At 31.8% G+C, this 24,118-nt stretch overlaps 1 protein-coding gene across 1 annotated transcript in view; it reads right to left on the bottom strand.

Moving 5' to 3' along the window:
* Nucleotides 1-24,118, bottom strand: part of LOC142332775 (DNA-dependent protein kinase catalytic subunit-like) — a 366,245-nt gene that overhangs the window by 221,592 nt on the left and 120,535 nt on the right. The window contains exons 19-23 of the mRNA XM_075379394.1: nucleotides 23,898-24,088; nucleotides 19,124-19,274; nucleotides 16,558-16,801; nucleotides 10,705-10,947; nucleotides 7,621-7,966 (exon numbers count right to left, since the gene is read on the bottom strand). Of these exons, the coding sequence (XP_075235509.1) occupies nucleotides 7,621-7,966; nucleotides 10,705-10,947; nucleotides 16,558-16,801; nucleotides 19,124-19,274; nucleotides 23,898-24,088 (1,175 nt within the window). The remainder of the gene's footprint in view (nucleotides 1-7,620; nucleotides 7,967-10,704; nucleotides 10,948-16,557; nucleotides 16,802-19,123; nucleotides 19,275-23,897; nucleotides 24,089-24,118) is intronic.

Here is a 24,118-nt window from a genome sequence, read left to right as displayed (position 1 = left end):
TTTCATAAGTAATAAATTATATATCAGACAACAGTCTGGAAGGCATGTCACTAATCACCTGAAGGTACTCATGGAATCTGAACAGACAAGTATGTGTTGAAATGTTGGGTTATATTTAAGGCCTTATTAATAACATACAGCTCTGCAACAAAAATGGCGACGACACTGGATGACCACAGAATTATTGTATTTAGAGATGTTTGTATAAACTATGGCATCAGGATTCACTCTAATTATAATATTACAATTTTTTTTCATAAGATAACCTGATTTGTGTACTTTTTTTTGATATCAACAAAGACTAAAGCAATAATTTACAAAATAAGGTATCCAAAGGAGGTAAAAATGTTGAGTAACAGTAAGAACTTAAGGTAGTTGTACATTCAGAGATAAGTAAAAGCGATGAGCTCTGATGCCTGGCAGGGCTGTAGTTCTCAGCCTTATCTGATATCAGTTATCATGCTGATTGGAGAACACCTTATCAAAGGTTGGATGAGTTGGTTGGGCTTTAATGCGAGCTATATAGGAGCAGATCATTTGGTTTCATCTATACCAAAAAGATGGCTGATCACAGTCCACTAGTTGACTTTTCACAATGATATTTATCTGCATACAGAGGTACAGTCTGAATGGTTTGGGAATATGTTGAAATTTGATTTGTAGTGGGTATTTTTGTGCAATAGCTCTCTAATCATTAATTTATTTTACATTTTCTCACACATGCTATCATTTACAAGAAAATTTGAATTGAATGTCTTAACTAAAAACACTGCTCTATCTACCAAATGTCTTGTATGCAATTTTCAGATCAGGAGACTTTTATAAAAAAAATAATATAATAAAAAAAAAAAAAAATGTGATGACATATTTTAATAAGAATAATGTAAACTTACATAAGAAATTAACACCCGTACCAAGTTTCAAACCCTTTTACTACATTACTTTAAAGTGATAGTTGAAATAATCACCTTCTGCCTATTAACAATATGTAATTTATTACTAAACTTTTAATGAAATACTGCTCTTGAAATTTTATACATGTAATGTATATGTGAGAGTATATGTCATGTCTAAACAAAATTTATTCATACTGGTTTAGGTAATGTTTTATTTTTAGGGAACACAGTACAGTAGACTCACAACTATCCATCCTCTGTCTTATCCAACCCAACATAAATACATACAGTACGTAAAAAATACATAAATAAAATAATAAAATTGCATAGTTCTGAATGAAAACAACTTGCTGCAGACATCAGTATACGATGGATGTCAGAGGGATGGGAAGAACTACCAGCCATATCACTTGTAAGGTCCTGGAAAATATTACTAGATCATAAGGCTAGTGACAAATGCGAAGATATAGAAACCTAGTGCAACAAAGAAATTACAAAACAAAACAATGAATATGTTTCACTGCTGAAAAAAATTCCTGGCTGAGGCGGCTGATTTGAAGCCACAGAATGGATGGAACAGGACGAAATAGTAGAAATAACTGATGATATAGTAGCGATGGTATTAAACGAAGAGCCAAGTGAAGATGATACCTTTGAAGAAAGACCCGATCCAATACCACTCTGTGAAGCTCTTAAGGTGATCGAGACCACACTCGAATACATAAGTCTACAGGAAGAAGCGACACCAGCACATATCATTTGCTTATGTAAATGGCAGAACTTATCAGTGAGGAAGAGAATGCAGTGAAAGATGCAAACTTCAAAGACTTTTTTAAGAATAAAATCAAATAAGTCAATATGCACTGCACATTTTTAATTACATTAACACATACATTAAACATTCACATTGAAGACTTATGTTGCTCATTAACATAAATTGAATTTAGAAAACGTTCCATTTATGTCTTTGCTTCATGACACTAGGAATTTTAAAAATGCACTATTACCAAAGTAATTAGTTTTTTTAAAAAATACTGTAGGTGAAACAAGGCTATATTTTGCAGCACAGTATCTATAAAGGTCGTCAAACTCATAGTAAATGATTAAACTCCGAAACATCCGGCTTTCTTGCTATCCAGCCCAGCCGGCCGCCCTATTAGGCTGGATAGTTGTGAGTCTATTGTACTTCTGGAATATTTTGCCTATCTCTTCCTGCATATTATTATTATTATTATTTTAAAAAGTATTTATATGACTAAATCCTCCAAATAATTATAGACATTTTCATTGTTTAACCAGTCTTCATTTTCTCGTTCCACTATACATCTACTTATTTTTTCTTATATTAGTTTATTTTTAATATGGCTTTAATTGCTTCCATTAATATTCTTTAATTTAATCCCTTCACTATTTTTTTTTCCAGCAATAAATAACTTACAAAGACCAATTTTTTTTCTATCCAGCAACATAGAATCCAACTAGTTAAGTGTATTCTATTACCATATTGAACAGATTTATTGACAAGCAGTCCCCTTCTTATACATTTCTTTTATTTGCAAGTATTTCATGGTTTTCCTTCAGACAAGATTTTGAATCATCTGTATTAATTATGTTACTGATCACTTCTTGTCAAAATTCGATTTCTTTTTTCATTACCTCATGTTTTCTTCTTTTGGATGATATTATCATATTCCATTTACTACATCAATGAATAACGTGATTTTGTTTACCAAAACTTTAGCAACAGTCTGTTTTAAAACATGACAATCAAAAATCATGACACATATATGCTTTTTGTTTTAACGTAGAGTAACATGATTAGGAACATTTTGCACTTACAGCATGATTTGCTTCTTTATATGTAAATTTTCTCATATGGTACACTACACAAAACACATACCCCAAACATAATAATTGATTTTACAGTTCATGCTTGCTTTCACTTTAAGACAATAATTCAGCTACAACTCCACAGGCATTGATAACTGTTATAATTATGTACAGAGCAGCTTTGAGCATACACAAATAAGACAGGAGATTCTTTGGGTATGCAAAAAATCATCTGCTATATACCATTTTAATAAGTAGAAGAAAATTTTGCCTTAAAAATGCAATACTACTTTGAAAATGAAACCTTGAAAAAATATTAAAAATAACAAACCTCTGTAAATAGAAAAAAAATAATAATTGTGTATAATTGTCCTAATGTGTGCGTAAGTCAGGAGAAAACTCTGAAAAACTAACCAAGATTTTGATTCTTTTTGTGTACACACAGTTAACCAAGACCAGATGATCAGTCAATGCCTGTAGGTATTTGTAGTCTAAACAAGCATTTTGTAGTACTCACCTAACTTACTCTTCACAAAATGAAATGCAGACATCCCCTGAGTTAAGTGAATTCGGCATACATAAATTCATACTTGCATAAGAAATTTCCATTATAAATAAAATGTACGAATGGTATTTACATCTGAAGTAAGAAGTAGTATTAAATTTCTAAATTCTATTTTGAGAACCATCTAGTGAGTGAGGCATGAAAGATGTGGCAATCCTGCACTTGTCATTAACTGTACGAAACATGCTGGGGTATGCTCTGCTTCCAACATCGTTCAGTCCGCAGCTTGCACGTATGTCTGACAGAAATAACCTATGATTCTCTAATAGAAAGTTACAATGCTTGGTGTTTAAACCGTACTCTTGACTCAAAACGTAAACCACCTAGGAAACGAAGGGAAGTTACCATGGAATTGAAATTGAAATTGCAAATTATAAAAAAAAGGTGGCCAGAGATTACCTTTTATAGCATGTTAACATGCAGTATTGTTGCAGTATCAACAATGAATACAATAGTGAATGAAGTTGCCCATATCAAAGAGCATTTACAAAGGACAGTCAGTATGAAGTTGTCAATAATGAAAAACATGAAGGTGCTATGCTATTGTGGAGATGGGAAAGCCGCTTAAGGTTATGTATGGAAGATCTTATCCAAAAGTGTGTGCCTCTTAATCTAATGATTATACAGTCTGAGGCAAGAAGTTTGTTTGAAGTTCTGAAGAAGAAATATCCTAATGGAACAAACATTTTCAGCGAATAATTGCTAGTTTACCTGCTTCAAAAATCAAAGTTTTCATAATGTGCATCTGGAGAAGTGGCAAGTAGTGATACAGAAGCAGCAAAAACATTTCCATTGAATTCTGAAGCGATTACAGAAGAAGATCCATATTTGTCTGAATAAGTGTTTAATGTGAACGAAATTGGCATTTACTATCACAAAATGCCTTTATGCTCTTACATTTCTTTAGAAGAAAAAAATGTCAGGCCACACACCATCTAAAAGCACTGTCACCTTTGCTTGGTGGAAATCCAGCCAGGATGTTGAAACTAACATCCACAATATCAACATCAAAAGCACGTTGAATGCCGAGCACCAACAGAACCAAGATCAAACAAGTGTTAATACAACACTCTGAAAATCTACAAGCACTAGAAGGTTAGCAGGCTAACTCTTCTAGTTAATTATTAATCCAATACAAAACTGGGGATGATGACTTTGACATTGTTTGAGGAATCATTCATAAATTGTTTCATCTATGAAGTACAAAAATACTGCCTCAAAAATGACATTTCTTTTCAGATACTGCTTCTAGATAATGCTCTTAGTCATCCTGCCCATCTTGATGACTTGCATCCACATAAAAGTGGTGTATCTTTTCCCCAACACAAGTGCATTGTTACAACTCACTGTTAGGACCTGGATCATGATACATAACTTCAAGGTATACTAAAGAATAATCACGCAGACAACTGAAGCACTGAATGCATAATTCAAAGAGCTCTTCAAGATTTCTGGAAATCATTTAGTATTTATGAGAGTAAGTCAATTATTACCCGCAATTGTTTTTGTTTATGTTGGTAGTACTGTCGCGTTGTGTAGATGACGCAGGCATGGTTTAATTATTGCTATGTCTGTGCAGGTCTGATGCTGCTAGGTTAGTTCCATTATCACTGCCCTGCCGTTAACCATAGCTGCTCCGCTTTCTGTTTGCACCAAAGAAGAGCAACATCCGGTGATCCATTTTTTGTGGTCTGAAGGTGTGTCAGCGGCCGAAGTTCAAAGAAGACTTTCAGTACAGTAAGGAAACAGTGTGTTGCCGTAACGGAGTGTCTACGAATGGATTGAAAAATTCAAATATGGTCACACAAGTGTTACGCACAGCGAAGGAGCCGGATGACCGTTTACCACCACAAATGAGGAAAACATTGAATGTGCATGTGATATGGTTTTCTTAGACAGACGAGTAACTATTGATGAAGTGGCACATCATCTGCAAATTAGTCACGGTTCTGCCTACGAAATCATCCAAACAGACTTGGGTTTCATAGTCTGTGCAAGATGGGTCCCACAACAACTCGCACAGTTGCATATCTACCAAAAAAATTTGGATCGCTATGGTAACGAACAGGACATCTTCATAGACAGAATCATCACTGGTGACGAAACATGGATCCATCATTATGAGCCAGAGAGTAAACGGCAAAGTATGGAATGGAAACATCCAAATTCGCCCTGCAAAAAAAGTTCAAGACCCAACTATCCACAGGAAAACTGATGCTTACAGTTTTTTGGGACTCACAAGGCCCAGTACTGGAACATTATGAGGAAAGGGGTACGACAATAAACAGTGCACGTTACAGTGAGATGCTTACTGCCAAGCTGAAACCTGTAATTCGAAACAAACGCAGAGGACTGCTGTCGAAAGGTATTGTGTTGTTGCATGACAATGCCCATCCACATACTGCTGAAACGCTCCAGAAACTCAACTTTGAAGTACTGGCTCATCCTCCGTATAGTCCAGATCTTGCCCCTTCTGACTACCACTTGTTTGGTCTACTCAAAGAGGCATTAAGGAGCCATCGATTTACCTCAGACGAAACAGTGAAAGAAGCGGTGCATTCCTGACTCGCAGCTCAACCGAAAACCTTCTTTTATGAGGACATCAGGAAGCTTGTGCAACGATGGACCAAGTGCGTTGAAATGCAAAGGGACTATGTTGAAAAATGATGTGCATGAAAGTTTCCTATTTATATTACAATAAAATTTATAACTACATTGCAAATAATAATTGACTTACCCTCGTATCATATATTTAAGACCATTGAAAAACCATGGGAAGATGTGACGTTTGCATGTATGAAAAAATGTGGAAGAAACTGTGTCTGCAATTTGCTCCTAATTTCTGTGGTTTCAAAACAGATACAAGTTAAAGGAATTGAACAATGAACTAGTGGATCTGGCTAAGCAACTAGAAATAGAAGTGAATGTTCAAGATGTAGAATTCATTGAAGTACATGAAGAATTACCATGTGCTTCAATACTACTTTAATGGAGCTGGAAGCCACAAAAGTTGCTTATGAAAAAAGTGAAGAACTGAACCAGAAGAAGAGAAAAAGATTCATTATTTAAGAAATGGCAGTTGCATTTCAGGAAATTAGTTCATATTTGTCATGATTCATCAAGCAGCAGTCATCAAACTGACAACATGGCATCCGCTTCCTCTCATATTATCAAAGTGCATTTGAAGATTGGACGTTGATGATCCTCATAACCCGGTATTTAACTGTTATTTATTAAATTTTTTTACCATCAGCATTACAAGAATATAAGGTTCTGAACCCTATTTATAAAGCATATGTAATTGAGTTTTATCACTGCAGTATTATTAAAAAATTTTAAACGTTTTTTCAAACGTTTGCAAAAATCTCAGGTTATAAATTTTGTAAATTTTGACTTGCACATAGAGCCCTAGAATGATCTATTTACATAACCTAAGAACTGTCTGAACTTATTGAAGCACTGACCTTCTTGGAACAAGAAGGTCATATCTTAATTTGATATGAAAAGTATTAAAAATCCTCTTTAAAATGTTTTAAAGAGGATTTAAAACATTTTAAATCCTCTGTTGGATTTATGTAAATATGGTAGAGTATATTTATATACTCTGTTGGATTGTTGTAAATATTGTCATATTTACAACCTCCCTATCTAGCAATAGGGAGGTTGTAAATAGCAAGTTTGAACACAGCAGAAGTGTACACCCATCTTTTACGACAATGATTACAAATACTTTAAAATATCTACATTAGATATAACTTTCATTGATTTACCATGTTAATTTTGATTCCTTAAGATTTCTATAAATGTGCAAATATGAAATTATTTTATCAAGACTAAAATATAATATAAAAATTAATTTTCTTGAAAAAGAATCATTGATTTATTCCAAGAAAATATGATCATCCATACACATTGTCTATTGTGAATTGCTTGTAAAAAAGTTATAACATTCATGATATTTTATTTTTAATATCTTAACTAGTTTCATTTTTACATGACTATTGAGATAAACAAACAGATAGGTAAAAAATATCACACACTTTTTAAGAGTTGAACCCGTACTCTAATACACTAATTAGCAAGAAGGATTCAAGAAATTATGTTTGAGAATGTGACAATCATTGAAATAGTACAATAAATTAATTACAGACCCAAAAATTTGATAGGATTTAGCTGTGCTGCTGCACTGCAATTTATATAACTGACACACAATAATATAATAAATTTCAATAAAAAATGTTACCCTGTATTGTACAGAATAAAATAATTAAACTTAATCACTTTCTAAATGTCAAACATGAAAATTCCTCTTAAATCAAATATACTCACATCACCAAGGTTAGCTAAAAGTTCACACTTTTTTAAAAACAACAATGCATTAATATATTGTTCGTGTACAGAAGTTCGATGATAACCACCATTTATTACATGAGTCAGTGTCTGTAGTATAACATTTCTTCCACCATCTATTTCTGGTTTATCACCAAGTATTTTCAATACATCAAGTTGTTTTTCTTGTAATCCTTTAGATATATTTTTTAAAAACATATTAAAAAAATTTGAATCATGATGATTCTGTATAGATAAAATTAATGATGGCAGTAGTTCATCGAGTTTTTTTTTATATCTAATATTAAGATTATCAAAACCAACCAAAGGTGGCGTTATAATACACCTAAAACAAAACCAGTAAAAATTAAGAGTTCATTAACACAAAATATTAAATAATACAAGTTTATAAATTAACACTGTTTAATTACAAAGTATGAAATAGTAAAACATAAGAAATGACTTACATGATTCAGCATTACTTCACCACAACAGAATGTTCATTTGGAGCCTTTACCATGTAAACAAAACAGTTTTCAACAAACCTGTATCTATATAAATAAAAGAAAATCTTTGTTTTGTATATGTCCAAATAACTCAAAAGCTAAAATTATTCAATTTCACTGAAAATTTCACAATTTATTATTATTTGGGATTGTTTTCATGTTATTAGTTTACATACAGAAGACTGTTTAAAAGAGATACATTGAAAACAAGTGACACATTTAATCACATAAAAACTGCCTAAGAAAGTCAATGTTGACATAGATAATGATCATATTGACAATGACGATCGATGTAGATGACATTTCTTGATATATATAAATATACAACAATGAATTTAGTAAAAGAAGTTTTAGGTTATTTATTTAACTTTTTTTTTCATGATTTATATATTAATGAGATTGGCGAGGTTTTAACTGCGATAAACATTCCAGGAGGTCATAAGAAGAAAGAAAATTAATATAGTACAATTTATTGTTTTTGTAATACTGTCTGTTTCACTGTTTTCATAAGTTACAAAAATATAAATAATATTAATAAAAAAAAAATTAAATTAAAAAAATTGACCGCAACAGGAAATGGAAGTTACCATATAGCACGGGCAAAGCCATAATGGTGATATTAGTTGTGAATAATGTTTAATATAATCAATTTTTTCTTGTTCAAGTTTAAAAAAAAACCTGATGTAAAAAAGTCCATTAGAATCCCATTCTATAGTGTTACTAATACCTGATTTTTTTTTATCATATAACAGCAGAACCAGTATTAAGACAATAAGCATGTTAAGTTGACTGTACATAAATATAAATGAAATTTCTTTAAACGTTAATATTTATGATAGAGCATTCCCCATCTAACTACTTTCAAACAACCCATCATGGACATGATAAAAGTTAAAAATTATATTTTGTAAAAATCGTGGCCAGTATCTTTTTGGGTTTAGCGGTGTGTTTAACAACACCACTCATAAATTCAATCAACATCTCTCTAGAGATCAAAATACTTATTGTAATTATTAAGTGTGCCATAAATCTTAATATCAGTAAAGCATAAGATATAAGATTTAATATTCTCAGTTATATCACTGATAACAACATGAGAAATTAAAGTCCCTCTTACATTGGACGATGTGCTAATAGTATGGAAGTAATATTTTACTTAATTTATTAAATTTTGGAAATTAGTGAATAATTAAAAAATAAATAACAATCTGGATATCTTTATTACATATTTTCATTTTTAAATTAATTATGTAATAATTGAAGACTAGCTAAAATAGCTGTAGCCTAGCACTGCCTGGAAACTGGCCATAAAAATATTTTTATTAGTCAACAGTTTTAAAAATTTATGTAAAAAAAAAGAATTTAGGTAATAAGGAAAATTACTTTATCAGTAGTTGTGCACAAACTTGATTGTCAAACCAATAAAAAAAAACCTTTTTAATTTTTAATTTACTAAAAATTTGTAAAAGTTTTCCAATCATAAAAACATTTAACAGTTATCCTCTTTTGGTTCAGTTCAGTTATCCTCCCTTCAATTATGGTTCGTGGGTGGGAATATCTGTTTAGTTTAAAGTTCATGCTAGTTTTATCTTTCTTGAGATAAGTTTTATCTATCGAAGTTGAAATACTATTTACCTTTCTTAGTTTCTTTCTTTTATCACATGTTGACGTGTTTCAGAACCACTCCATTGTCAAAACTTATTGTACTCTAAGTACAAACATAGCACAGTACTCTACAATACAATAAGACTTGACAATGGAATGGTTCCAAAACACGTAAACATGTGATAAAAGATTGAAGCTTAGAAAGGTAAATAGTACTCTACATAAAAACTATATATAGTGATCTTAGCAGAAAAGATAATAGTAATTATTTTAATAACAACAATTTTATCTATCCAACCAATAAAACAATTTTAATTCAATAAATTGCGGTGAGCAATCTGAATTGAGTGTTTAGATTTTTTTTAAATATAACTTTGTGCTTTTTATAGGTATTCTCCTGAAAACTACAATAACTTTTTACATTTTTTACTCTTATTTCAAAATATCAAATAAAAATAGTAGTATTTCATAAATACTGTTTTTCATTCATTTTTTTGTTTCACATATTTATTAATTATACTTTATCCAAGTGTCTGTGGTTGTTTAGAAACTGAAATGGCTATGTTTAGATTTTAAATAAAATTTTTGCAAACATTTACAGATTGTAATTGGTTTTCCAATTTTAATTTTATTATAATTTTAAGCTTCCTGTTTTGATAATTTTAGTAACTGTGTATGATTGTATTTATAAATGTGCATGTGTATACAAGTGTTGCGAATCAACAATCTTTTATGATTTTTTTTTAATTTTGCAGAAAAATTATTTAACATCCAGTTTAAGCTGTTATACATCATAAAATTTATTTCTGCTTCTTTAATGTTTATACCATAATAAATATTTTATTGCAACTATGCAGTATACAAGATGTTTTAATGAAATAGTCAATTACAATAATTTCATATTCCGCCGTCTTCACAAGAATCAAGAATTACCGTTTAGAAAAATATTCTCACAATAATTCTTAATACAAACCTCATAAGCCATATCCAAAACTCATCATTCCAGAATGACTGAGGAAGAAAATTAGAATCATTCTGTACCTCAATAATAAATTGAAATGCAGCCAATGACAATCTGCATTTAAGGGTAGTGAATTGATCTGTTTGTCTAATTGTTAAAGAAACTGGAGTAGATGTACCACCTACTTCTTCAACCAGTTTACCAGCTGAATAACTACTAACCTCACCAACAAAGTACTGAAATGCAGCTACAAATCTATAACATATAAAAAAACAATTTATTTCAAAAGCATTGAAACAGTTATTACTTTAATCAACTTACAAATAAAAATATAACAAAAAAGATATATACAAAAATAAAAATGCTTTGAATGATGTTAACAAAATATTTAAAGGAAAAATTCTATAATAGACAAAGTTACTCTAAATACTGGCTTTAATCCAAGTATAGTTAGCACAGAATTTGAGAGAAAACGCCATAAAATTTTCAAATATTCAACTTACAAATTAAAAAAATAATTATGGATATTACACACTCAAGAGAAAACTGCACTTGAACAAAACGCCTGAAATTGCTAGAGAATAAGTGAAAAAAAAGTAAAAACAAATATATTAAAAAGCAAAACTGGCAGTGAAGATCACACACTAGTATTCCTTTGATACTGGCATTCTTTTCAGCTGCTTTCAATACAACCAATTATAATACATATTTTTAGTTATAATAGTGAAGTATTTTTTTTATGTAATACATATAAGGTACATAATGAAAAAAAAATATTTTGCTTAAAACAATTTAATTTCACCATCACTGGGTATAATTCACTACACCCTACTATCACTTTATAGAGATCACATTAATGCTAAATCAGGATAATATTGTGAATGTGGAAAATTGATAGAGAAATGTACGATTTTATTTAATTAATAGCTATTGAAAATAGCTATTTGAACCAGTGCATTGTCATGATCATAAAGAATTTTTTGTTTATCATATGTAATCGTTTTCATTTGATTTGTTTGTTCAGTCTAATAAAGCTTCATAATATTCTCCAAAAATATTCATTCTTACAATAATTCTGAGTTATATGGTGAAAATACTTTGGCTAGAAATAAAACAGATAACCATTCTTACTAACAGTTTATCAAAGTCTTATTATGTACACAGTAGGTTTGAAAGTTCCCAAACTAAATTTCTGAAGTCAATACAACTAGTGCCATTTCTCAGACAACCAAAGAACTATGTTGTACGATGTCTGACAATTACAAAAATTTCATCTCATGTGTACAAAATGTCATCTCATTTCATCTCTCACCTCGAGTTATATTCAGCCAAGTACGTTGTGTTCATGTAACCTTGTGCGAGCGAGCTCACATCACGCAACAGAGAAGCACAATAAAATTTTGTGACTTGAAAAATCTTTCATTGAAACTTATTCTATGATACAGCAAGCATTCAGTGATGAAGCCGCATCTCGTACAACATACATGTGGTGGAAGTGGTTTAAAATTGGTAGACAGTTGTTGAATGACGATGAATGAAGCGGGAGGACATCAACAACTGTGCACAATGAAAACGCTGTGAAAGTGTACACACTCCTGTTTGAACAACCTCATCTTACCCTTCGGGCCATAGCAGAAGAGCTAGACATCAGTAAAGACGCAATATGTACAATTCTAACTAAAAAAATGAACCATCGAAGGTGTGTTTTCCTTTCGTTCCACACTTCTTGACCAAAGAACAAAAACAGGTGCGTCTTTCTTGCACCTAAGTCTTTATTGAAACTGCAGATAGCAACTCAAATTTTTTGTAGAAATTATAACTGGGGTAAAATTGTAACAGTTGGTGCTTCATGTATGATCTGCAAACGAAGCATCAATCTGCTGCTTGGTTTAGTCCTGGAGCACAGAGACTGGTGAAAGTCAGGTTGCAAAAATCAAGAGTTAAAATGATGATGTTGATTGCATTCTTCGATTTAAAGGTCCTGATTTGTTATGAATTTGTCCCCAACTGGTCAAACTGTCAATTTTAAATTCTATTTGGAAGTAATGAAACACCTGATGCATCAAGTCGGATTCTCTTGCACAATGCCCCAGCACACATGGTAATAGTTTTAACACGTTATTATGCCGCAAGTCAAATCACTGTCTTATCCCACCTGCCCTATTCACCCAACTGATCCGGAAATTTTATTTTCTGTTCCTGAAATTCAAGTTAAAGATGAACGGGAACTTTTTTGATGAAATTCCGACCATCCAAAGGGCTTGAATCGAGCAGTTGAAGGTGATCCCACAAAGTGATTTTTCCAGAGCATTGGACAGGCTCTACTGGCACTGCAACAAGTGTATAACTAGAGAAGGGTTCTATGCAGAGGACTGATGTGAGTAAATTCATTAATCTTTAAAACTGTATTGTTATTTAATTTAGTTCGGGAACTTTTCAGACATACTGTGTATGTGCTTTATTAATTAAAAGATGAAATTAAGTTTAATTATTTAATAAAATATCAAAAAATTAAGTAGATAATCACTGTAAATGTACTATTCTACTGTAAATCTAATCTACTGTAAATGTAATATTCAAATTATTACTACCAACACCTTTTACTAAAACAGATTGATTCTGACATGGAGGTTCATATCTCAACAAAACACTGTTGTAAAGTTAGAGATAAACTCTTTATTCCATATAAGTACAACCTAATATAGTACGTATAAGAAATTATAAGCAATTACATAAATTTTTCTACAGAATATATATTGTACAAATTTTTAAAAAATATGTTAATAAATTTATTAGCTGGTACGGTAAATAAAGTTTTCTGTTATAGCACGTTTTTTGTCTTAAAACATTTGAGGAACTTTACAATAATTTGAGGTAATATTATTAATAATTTCAGATAGATAATATTTGAGGTATTTGATAAAACATTTGAGGTACAAGAGACACCATCACAGTTTCTTTCTCAGAGAGTAATGATGTTAATTATGTGGTAGCTTCTTGCCTTTTCATCTGGATATCCCAGATTCAAATCCTGGTCAAATGTGGCATTTTTTGCACACTACAAGATTCATTATCATCCATCACTAACTTCCAGTGGATGTAAGCCTGTTGTTGCTGTATAACTAAATAAATAAATAAATTATGCAGCCAATCTCTGAAATGAATAGAGTGAAAGTATCACTGGTAGGGCTGAATACTAACCCTTCACAGGCGCCAATGTTTTATGGCTGTGTGCATCAGACATTTTAAAAAAAAGTTCATGCAAAAACTATTTAAAGTAACTTAAAACATGGATTCAAACATAAAAACAACATATACCTTGTGTTTTTTTGCTGAGTTCTGCCACTAATCTGGTTGAGTAACACTGTTTAATTATCTGAGAAAAAGCTTATGCGAAAATGGCACAAGTCTCACTGAGCGCACTAGAATTTTCAAACTATAGGTGATGATTTTGGTTATGTTTTACATTGAGTTCTTTTCAAGTAAATAAAAACTAAATAATAATAGTAACAGTAGTAACATTGATGTTAATATAATAACAATAGCAATTCTGAAGAAGTAGTGCACCTAGGCAAGTATAACATGGTTTTATTATAATAATAATATAAATATTTTTATTCATTTCCTTCTGAATTTTTGTCTTGAAAATTTTGTTTGAATTCATATGAACCAAGTCGAAAATGAAATTTTGGAAGGAATAGTTTGTAAACAAATTACTTAAAAATGAGTGAAAAACATGAAAAATAAAATGTACGCATCTTTTTACATACGCACGGTCATTGAACTCATCTGATAACTGAAGTAAAATGGTCCCTAATCACATTGTATCAGGAATTCCCACCTCAAAATGATTGAAAGAACATCTCCTGCCATCTCTTGGAATTTTTATGTAACTAAGTGAAGATAAAGAGCCAATCACATTCAGAGACTCATATATGGGTTTCCACCTGCCAGCATAAGTACAGGTAGCCCATATAGGGGTTTCCGCCTGCGAAGGGTTAATGCATCTTGGTGGTCTAGGCATGTTAATAGGGAACAGCATATTTAGCTAAGTGAAGAAGAAATCATAAAACCATTTCACTACTCCTCTCTTTCCTTATAAACCTGGCATGGGATGTTTTCATTCTTGAGATAGGTGTCATTTTCTGGAATGACAATAACCAACACTTATCTATTTTAATTAATTTTTCTGTTGTACGAGGGTTTTTTTTCAAGGTCCGATCGGTCGCGAAATAAAAACCCATGCAAAAATCGGATGAACCTTTGCGCATCATATGTGTTGTGCAGCGTCTCTAGTATGGCTTTCAATCACGCCGCGTCACTTTGTTTAGTTCTGAACACGCAGCTAGCACGTAAACATGTCTACAACAATAGCATCTCCCGTCAAATGTGAAGTGCATGCGATAATTCAATTTCTTCAGGCTGAGGGGTGTAATATAGCTGAAATTCATCGACGAATAAGTAATGTATACAGTGAAACTTCAGTGAGTGACAGCAAAGTGCAACAATGGTACAGGAACTTTAAAGCAGGACGTACAGATTTTCATGATGCAGGTGGTCAGGGAAGGAAGCGAGTGTCAACCGATGATCTCGTTGAGCGAGTGGATGAGGCAATTCGAGAAAATCGTAGGTTCACAATTTCTGTATTGAGTGATTCATTTCCTGAAATTTCAAGATCAGGTCTCACCATTGTGAGTGAGAGACTTCAGTACCGCAAACTGTGTGTGAGATGGGTTCCCATGATGTTGTCCGACCATCACAAAACAATGAGAATGGACGTCTCCCTAACGTTTCTCCAGTGCTACCACAATGAAGGAGAAGATTTTTTAAAAATCTGGAACCGGAATGGAGTTCTCTTGGAGGAATTCATGGAATGTGGCACGACCATCATTGCAGCCTCATACTGCGTGACTCTTCAACGTCTATGAAGGGCAATTCAAAATAAGCAGAGAGGAATGTTGTCATCAGGCATTGTCTTTCTCCATGACAATGCTCAGCCGCACACTGCAGCGTTTTCATTGGGAAGTGTTTGATCACCCACCATACAGCCCGGACTTGGCTCCATCCGATTTTCACCTCTTTGCTCACATGAAACGCTGGCTAGGAGGACATTTTGGCACAGACATCGAGGTGCAGACCAGCATAGAAACATGGCTGAAAACACAGGCGGCTCCATTCTATGACGAGGGTATTGGAAAGATGGTACCACGCTACGACAAATGTCTAAATCGGAGTCGCGACTATGTAGAGAAATAGCGTAACTATGTAAGTACTTGTTACAAATAAAAAAATTTTTATTTTCACTGTGGTTTTAATTTCGTGACCGATCGGACCTTGAAAAACAAATAACCCTCGTACTTTATCTAATTTATAATTGCTCACATTCTACAATCTCTTTCATCAATCCCTAAGTTTAGATTGACGTTATTTTCTCAAAGTCAAACAACAATTCAACTAATGACTCTGAATTATAATTACTTTCTTCAAAAAAAGATCAAAGCAAGCAATCGGAAAGTATATTTAAAAAGAAGCTATGTAACTGCTTTTGCAACAGCAATCACATCTAATTTTTGGACAATCATCAGAGGTAGGTAATTGCCTCAAAAATTAACAATATATAACAAAATCTTAGATATGAAAAAAAATCAGACATTAAATACAAAGTAAATTTTTTCTGAAAGAGTTTAAATTAAGACTACTGTTATAATAAGTAAATACGTTATCGGAAAAGTAACAAATCCATACAGCAAAAAGTTTTTATAAAACTTGCAAAAAGTTAACAGTTGCAAAGCTGATAACATTAAAAAAATAAAAGTATGAAAATCAATAACTATTATCATCTACCATTCTATTAGTCATACATACCTGCTTTCTGAAGATTGAATAATATCGCATATGCTGCAATTTTCTTGTAAAAGCCAAGTGTAAAAAGTAATAGTGGCATAAACATGATTTAACCATACTATTATTCCCTCAATATTTGCACAAGGACGATCTGCCAAAATCTCTTGTTTACCACCTCCTTCAAACAATGACACTAAGTTTTCTTTTTTTCCTTCCTTCCTATCATTAATAAAACTATCTAAGAACTCCTTGATACTCCCATATCCTAGTGAAAATAAATAAATAAATTTTCAATATTATACCATTAAGCTTAAACAGAAAAAAATATATATATATGTACATAGCCAAACAATAGATATTCTAATCATACAGTAAAAAAAAATAAAACTAATATGATAGCTTCAACACGTCTCAAAATAAAGTAAATTTAACTGCATCTGATCAAATGTAATTTTTTTCTGCTATTAGTAAGTTTGTAACTACAAAAAAAAGTTTGTAAGTTCTACATAATGAAGTGAAGAGACTATTGAAAGTGGCAACAATCAGAAGAAGCTGTCACAACAGCTTCTATAAGAAAAGATGTGCCTTTACTACTACCACATTTTATTAAATTCAGTACAATAAAACCATGATAAAATGGAACTGTTGGCGGACATGCTTTGCCCTTGCATTATAACTTACCACAGTATACCAAAATGTGATGTGACTGCAGAAGTGACAACAATCGATTTCACAAAGGTGGAGGAGGGAAACATTTGTGCATTAATAAACTTCAATTTTATAATATAAAACACAGCACTTTTAAAAATTACTCACCAGTTATATTATTTATTCCAGTCTTGTATCTTCTATCACATTACATTACATTGCACAGAACTTGCACTAACCTAATTTTGCACTACGTAAGCCTTAATTAACTATTGCTCTAATTTTTGCATCTGTAAGTTTTATGTGATGGACTAATCACTAAATTTTTTCTCTGAGTATTCTTTGAATGTAGCAAGATAGAGAACATGAATGCTGTTAGATCCATTTTACTGTTACATCTACAAAGTCACCTTATTTAAGTGAGTTATCACTTCACTAAAGTACATAATGTACTCTTCCACTTCCATATCATCATCTTTGCCATCATTTTCTTTTTCAAAAATAATGGTTTTTTTGGGAGGGGGTGTGGCGACCAGAACATCACTAGGCGGTTGTCTTCCCCTATGGGGTTGGGATGCTCATGAATTCTGCAACTCAACAATTTCCGCTGATGACAGTTTTTGAAGGAAGCAATCACTTTCATTGCAGTTGTACCCTTGATGGTTGTTTAAATTGTTATCGATCATAACTTGTTAAATACTTGAAGAGAACCTCTGCAGATTCACTGTTGCATGACTGACCTTCTACCTGAATGCTGGTTTGACTTATACCGTGATGAGATTTCACAATGAAAACCAGCCATCAGACAAATTAAAATCATTGGACTAATGCAAATCTTTATAGAACTTCACAGCTTGAGCTCTGATGACCAGTATGGATAGTGGTACTGCTTAACTTCATTTTAAGAACCACCTGTTTAAGCACTCATCAAGATCTTTGCCTAATTTTGTTTTTACACTGCAATCTAATTACACTTTCAACTATGTCCATAAAATATCTAAGTTTATCTTCCTCTTTCATCCACCTTTTAATTGTTCTTCTGAGACGCCATACTCGCATGATAAACTTTCTTTGGTTTACCTGTTTTTTACATGATCAATAATTTCCATATATAAATAATGAAAGTTCAGCTTACCAACAATTATAAAATGTTTAAATATATTCTAGCACTTTCAGACCTTCATCCATCCTTAGGAATATTCATATAATTAAGAGTAAAAATTTTACAACTATTCATTTAAAATAGTATAAAATGAAATAAAATAAACCAAAATTTCATATATACATAAAAAGTGGATTGCCATTGTATTAAAAGTATAGTAAGTTGTATGTTAAAGTAAAAACATGTCCTGTCAAGAAAAAAATCTTAATTATCTATTATGAAAATTTAACCTAAAATAATTTTTAGTTTATTTCCTGTTGAATATGCTTTCCGCTTTGTGACAAACTGGCTACTTTACACTCATAATGCGTGATCCCTACTAAAATCACATTTCAAGCTCTCTAGGTTTTTAAGAATTTCTGGTAGGTGCAAATTTGTTAGTAATGCACTATTGTTTCCAAGTCTCATTACTTCTGAAAAATCCTTTGGAATGCAAAGGTCACAGTCAACTACACTGTGATGGGAGGGTGAGTCTCCCATTTAACTATAATCCAACTATAAAATTGTACTCCAGAACTGCTCTCTGCAAAGTTTTTACTGTTTTAACTCAACTTTCAAAAGTAAAAACTTTATTTAAAACACTGATTTTTTTATTGGGGGACATATTTTCCCCCATATTACATCAGAATCCATGGTATTTCGTGCTTCTACTGTATTTAAAATCAAGCTTTTGGAAACATAATAGGTTTTTTTTATATGGTTGTTAGTATTGAAACTAAGGAAAACATTTAGACAATTAAATAACATACCAAACTAATCTAATGTTATTCAACATACCAGCAACACAAGGTGCAATTGATTTCACCAATTCCATGCACTTCTGCTGACAATCAGCATTTATAGAACTGCACTGGGTTAGCAACCAACTGACTGCATCTTTTAACAAAGTACCTTCAAATTCTGGTGGCTTCCTGCGACTGCTGTTTTCCTATAAAAAAAGATAATATCAATGTTAAAACCAAATAATAAAACATGTTAAAACCATCATGAAGAAATAAATTTTTAGAGATCAAATGTATAAAATTACTGATTACATGTTCATAAAATTAATTGCTGATTATATGATTATAACAAAAATTAAGAATACATACTTTTCTAAAAATACGAACACATGCACAATATTCTAAATGCATTTACCAATTCTGTATTAACAAATAACTATTAATTAATATCATAAAGATTTAGATTTGTAATTTTGATTTACATATTTGCTTTTTTAACTTTGCATAACAGTAATACAAAGGTCATGCTCTAAATCATGTACATCTCCAAATTACTCATTTCATTCTTTGTTACAGCCAAACTGATTACTTCTTTCTGTAATATCACATTTCAAATTTCAACTTTTTTCTTCAAAATTTTGGACAAAAGAAAAATCACATTTTTTCATTACATCTGGATATGATTCATTGCCATCTAATCATTTTAATAATTTTTTCCAATAGCAAGAACTTTTTCTGATTTAAAGATCACCTGCCCCTGGCAAAAGTATTCTTTCTTTGTCCACCTTAGGTAATTTCTTTTTCTCCTAAACAATAAAATTCTGCAACAATCTTTACTATATTATGTTGCCATATTTTAATATTTAATTCCTCCTCAGGCTCACATTTTTCATATTTCATCTGCTCTGATAATTTTTTTTTTATTCCTTTTCAAAGTTCTTCAAAGTTAAAATCCAAAGCATTGTTTCACTCCTTTTTGGGACTATAGTTTTTTTTTCTATTCAAATCTGGTTATCAATTCTTGTAAGATTAACTTCTATTTCTCTGTATATTAATCCTTTTTTCCTTTAAATTTTGTACATTTTACTTCATTCTACATTAAACCTATGATCTAATATATTGGAGTCTAAGTGATAGGCCTAATGATCCAATTAAGTGAAAATCTGAGAAATTAAATAAAATTGAAATTTGAAAATTAATTTACATTAATTGCTTTTTAAAATAAAACTGTCAGAAAGATACAAATTTGATTCATTGTATCTTTATCATTTTTATATATTTTTTCAAATGATTATCATTTTAACGCAGTTCTGTTTCACAAAGTAATATAAAAAGTTGATGATTATGTGTTATATTGACTATTACACATGATATATGATTTAAGATTAATTGTTTTTAGTCTTTTGTTTATAAACTTATCATTTTAAATATGTATTATAATTTTTAAGTTGTGGTATTAAGTCTTTTGTAATGAACTTACCCAACTACATTCACTGATTTTAATTGAGTTTCTATTTAATTTTACTTCATTATTGGTTGTATTTATAGCATATCCAGTCTTGCAGTGTTATTTATTTATAGAGAAATTTTCTATATAATATCACTAGTCATTAATTTACTTGATAAGTAAATACTTACATTTTAGTTTAATTGAAGTTTAATTTAGTTTTGCATAATATTTTATCAAATTTTTTTAATATTCATTCACTGTAGAAAATGAGTAAAAGAATGGTTGTGTTATATATTAGGAAAGATAAACATACAATCAGAAAATCTGTAGTAAAGAATTATTTTCTAAACATTTTGAGATATATGTACAAAATTTATTGCTCTTTTCAATAAAATGGTTGGCTAATAATGTAATATAGTTTTTTTTAAATTACTTTAAATGATTACAAACTTAATCTTTCATAAATTCAATTTTTTTCCAAATTTATTTTAATTTAAAAAACAATTTTGGTAATTTTTTGCAATTTGCTTATATAACAATAAAACTAAAATTTATCCTAAACAAAATAAAAAAACATCATGAACACTTACTTATTATTCGCGTATGTATTATATGCTTTCACACGGCTACCATCCCCACCACCCAATTCTAGCGAACTGGTCACTTGTTCGGATGTTTATCCCAAAAGGGAAAAGATCCAGCCTCGCACCTCACTCCCTTACAGCCGTAATAATTAATTTCACATGCTGTTACAATTAATTGTATCTACAGTTACGAAGCTAACGGCTTACTATAAAGCCTAACATGTATGTGTATGTGTGTGTGTGTGTGTTTAACAATAGGTTTCGGCCGAATGATTTAAATCTGAATATTAGGTGGCTGCGACTCCAACTTTATCTACGCCTCGCCGTTTATAAACCCGTCAGTTTCCTTGGCAAAAGATTTGCCCGTTCGCTTCAAACTTCCGATACATTAACGGCTGTGCGGTTTGGTCGTTCGGTGCGAGGCTGGATCTTTTCCTTTTCAGGATAAAGATCCGAACAAGTGACCAGTTCGCTAGAACCGGATGGTGGGGATGGTAGCCTTGTGAAAGCATACAAAGTTTGATGGCGACTTCGTTTCTACTCCGTCGTTACAGTCTCCGATACACGATTGCCTATACGGCCTCTACCTCTCTGTAAACCTCTCCCATTCTACGTCTCCTCTCTTCGCGTTATAAATACCACGGCCGCCGCCGTCGCCTGACATAATCGCTAACACATACGACAGTTGCATTTGGCCGTCCGTTTGTCAGACAAGAAAGTCGTTTTAACCGATAAGACTCTGTATAAAATGCAAACCATTGAGACTTGATCAAAGCCAGAAAACAACAGCAGCACCGACCCGCCGCCACCAAGACGTTACAGCACGGAGACCAGGCCACCAGCTATCAAGATGAAGACAGGTACGTGGCCAGCCGGGAAGACAGGAACCATATACTGTCCAGCAGCAATGACGACGCTACGCAGCTGCCCGACAATCAGCTTCAAGAATGCTACGTAATACAGGCAAGCGACGACGACATCCTGTCAGGAACCCGAGGTGGCGACATTCTTGCCGCTGCACCCGCCGCAATCGGCGCTGCAACGTATCGTCGTACACACAGAGGCAGCGTTGAAGGAGGAGACGACGACCGCCACCACCACTGAAGCTCAGTCGACCAACAAGGGCAAGAAACGCCAAAAGGCAAATGCCCTTTATTTCCTTTTAACCACTGGGTTAGTTTAACGTAGCACTTGATGCATGCTATATTTAGAGCCCAGGATTTATCTTTGTCTCCCAAGAGATGGTAAAAATAATGCTTGTAAGCATTTTTCAGCAGATTCGATACTGGTTTTCGTTGACTTTTATGGTGAATTCTTCGCAAACATAAAATAAAATTGTAAAATTCAAAATGTTTTAATGAATGTAAGTAAATTGAAATATTAAAAAAATATTTACTTAATTATTAAGATAATTAAGTTTTCATTTATAAATACTTAATTACTTAAAATACTTCATAAAATTGTTTCACCATGGAATGTAATAAAACACAGTGCAAAACGCACGCGCGTGCGCGCGCATACACACACATACACACCTTAATAAATCTTGATGTTCAATAGAGTAATAAAAATCTTTAACTAAATTTATGACGTCACTTATGAAACAATCTTTATAATATGTGTATGATAAAACCACTACCAAAACCAAAGAACACAGCAAGTCATACCAAAAGCTGAACTCATACCGAAGAAAATTTCACCATGATGAATTACTCATTACTTGACTCACTGACATGTAATGGCATCATTTGACTGTTATGTATCAAATATAAGTCTACAGCAACCATCACAATATAAATCACAAGTAAATTAGCAAATATACAGATGTACTAACTTATTTGTATTGTTTGTTCCACAAATGATGGAACAAATAAATTTAAGCGGCTGCAACTTAAGAATGTTGTGTGATGGGTTGTTTCACAATACATATTCAGATTCAGCATATAAAATACTGTATGGACTTACTTCCTTTTCAGTTCCAAATTTTATGATGACCAGTGTTAATCTACATAAATAAAAAACAACCTTTGTTTTGTATGTGCCCTAATAATTCAAAAACTTAACATTTTTCAGTAAAAATATCACATTATAATTATTTGTCCCAGGAGTGTTTACATGTTATTATTTAGGAGTGTTTTTCATTGATAATGGCAACCATATGTTCAAAATTTACTTGGAAACGAACAGCCATTTTATGCATTTTGTGCTTGGTGGTGCACATATTATTACAGGGGATTTTCGTCAAGACATTACCTGTTATACCACATTCAACCAGCTAATGAACTTAATGAGTATTTAAAATCAAATTTGTGGAGGCACGTTAACAAACTGACATTAACAACAAACTGAACACAAATCTGTGTTCAATTGCAAATTGTTCTTCAGCAGAATGTTTTGCAAAACAATTATTACATATAGAAAATGGCAAAATTGCAATTATGAATAGACAGGGTGCATTAAATTATCATTAGATTTTTGTAGTATCACACATTAAAAAAAAATTGATTCAATATGTACTTCTGGATATTATACAACATTACAAAAATTATCAATGGTCAATGGTTAAGTGAACATGAATATTAACTGCAAAAAGCGTGGATGTAAATGTTATTGACATCACCATTCACAATGCATTACCAGGTGTAAATTTTACATTGTGTACATTATACATTATATTATTTTTATGCTATAATTTGTCATATAAAATACAAAATTTATTTAACTCATACAGTCAAATTTAGCAATTGCGAGAATTGCTGGATCCACTAATTTATACAAATTTAAAATGATGTTACCTTATTAAATAATTCTGCTTTTTCCACTAATACTCTACAAATATGAGTCAATGCTTCTTTTCCATGTTTATTATTTACAGAAAGTGTCAGACTTTTAGTATAACAATACAGCATTTCCAACCAGAAGACCGTAACAATATTTGCATTTCTTCTTAGTATTGCATACATGGAATTAAATGCTAATGCAGCTCCTAAAAACAAATAATGCATTAAAGTTTAAA

Source organism: Lycorma delicatula, chromosome 1, assembly GCF_047948215.1.
Source record: "Lycorma delicatula isolate Av1 chromosome 1, ASM4794821v1, whole genome shotgun sequence".
Lineage (NCBI taxonomy): Eukaryota > Metazoa > Arthropoda > Insecta > Hemiptera > Fulgoridae > Lycorma > Lycorma delicatula.
The sequence above is the reverse complement of the archived record's forward strand: the minus strand, read 5'-3'. Positions and strand labels throughout refer to the sequence as shown.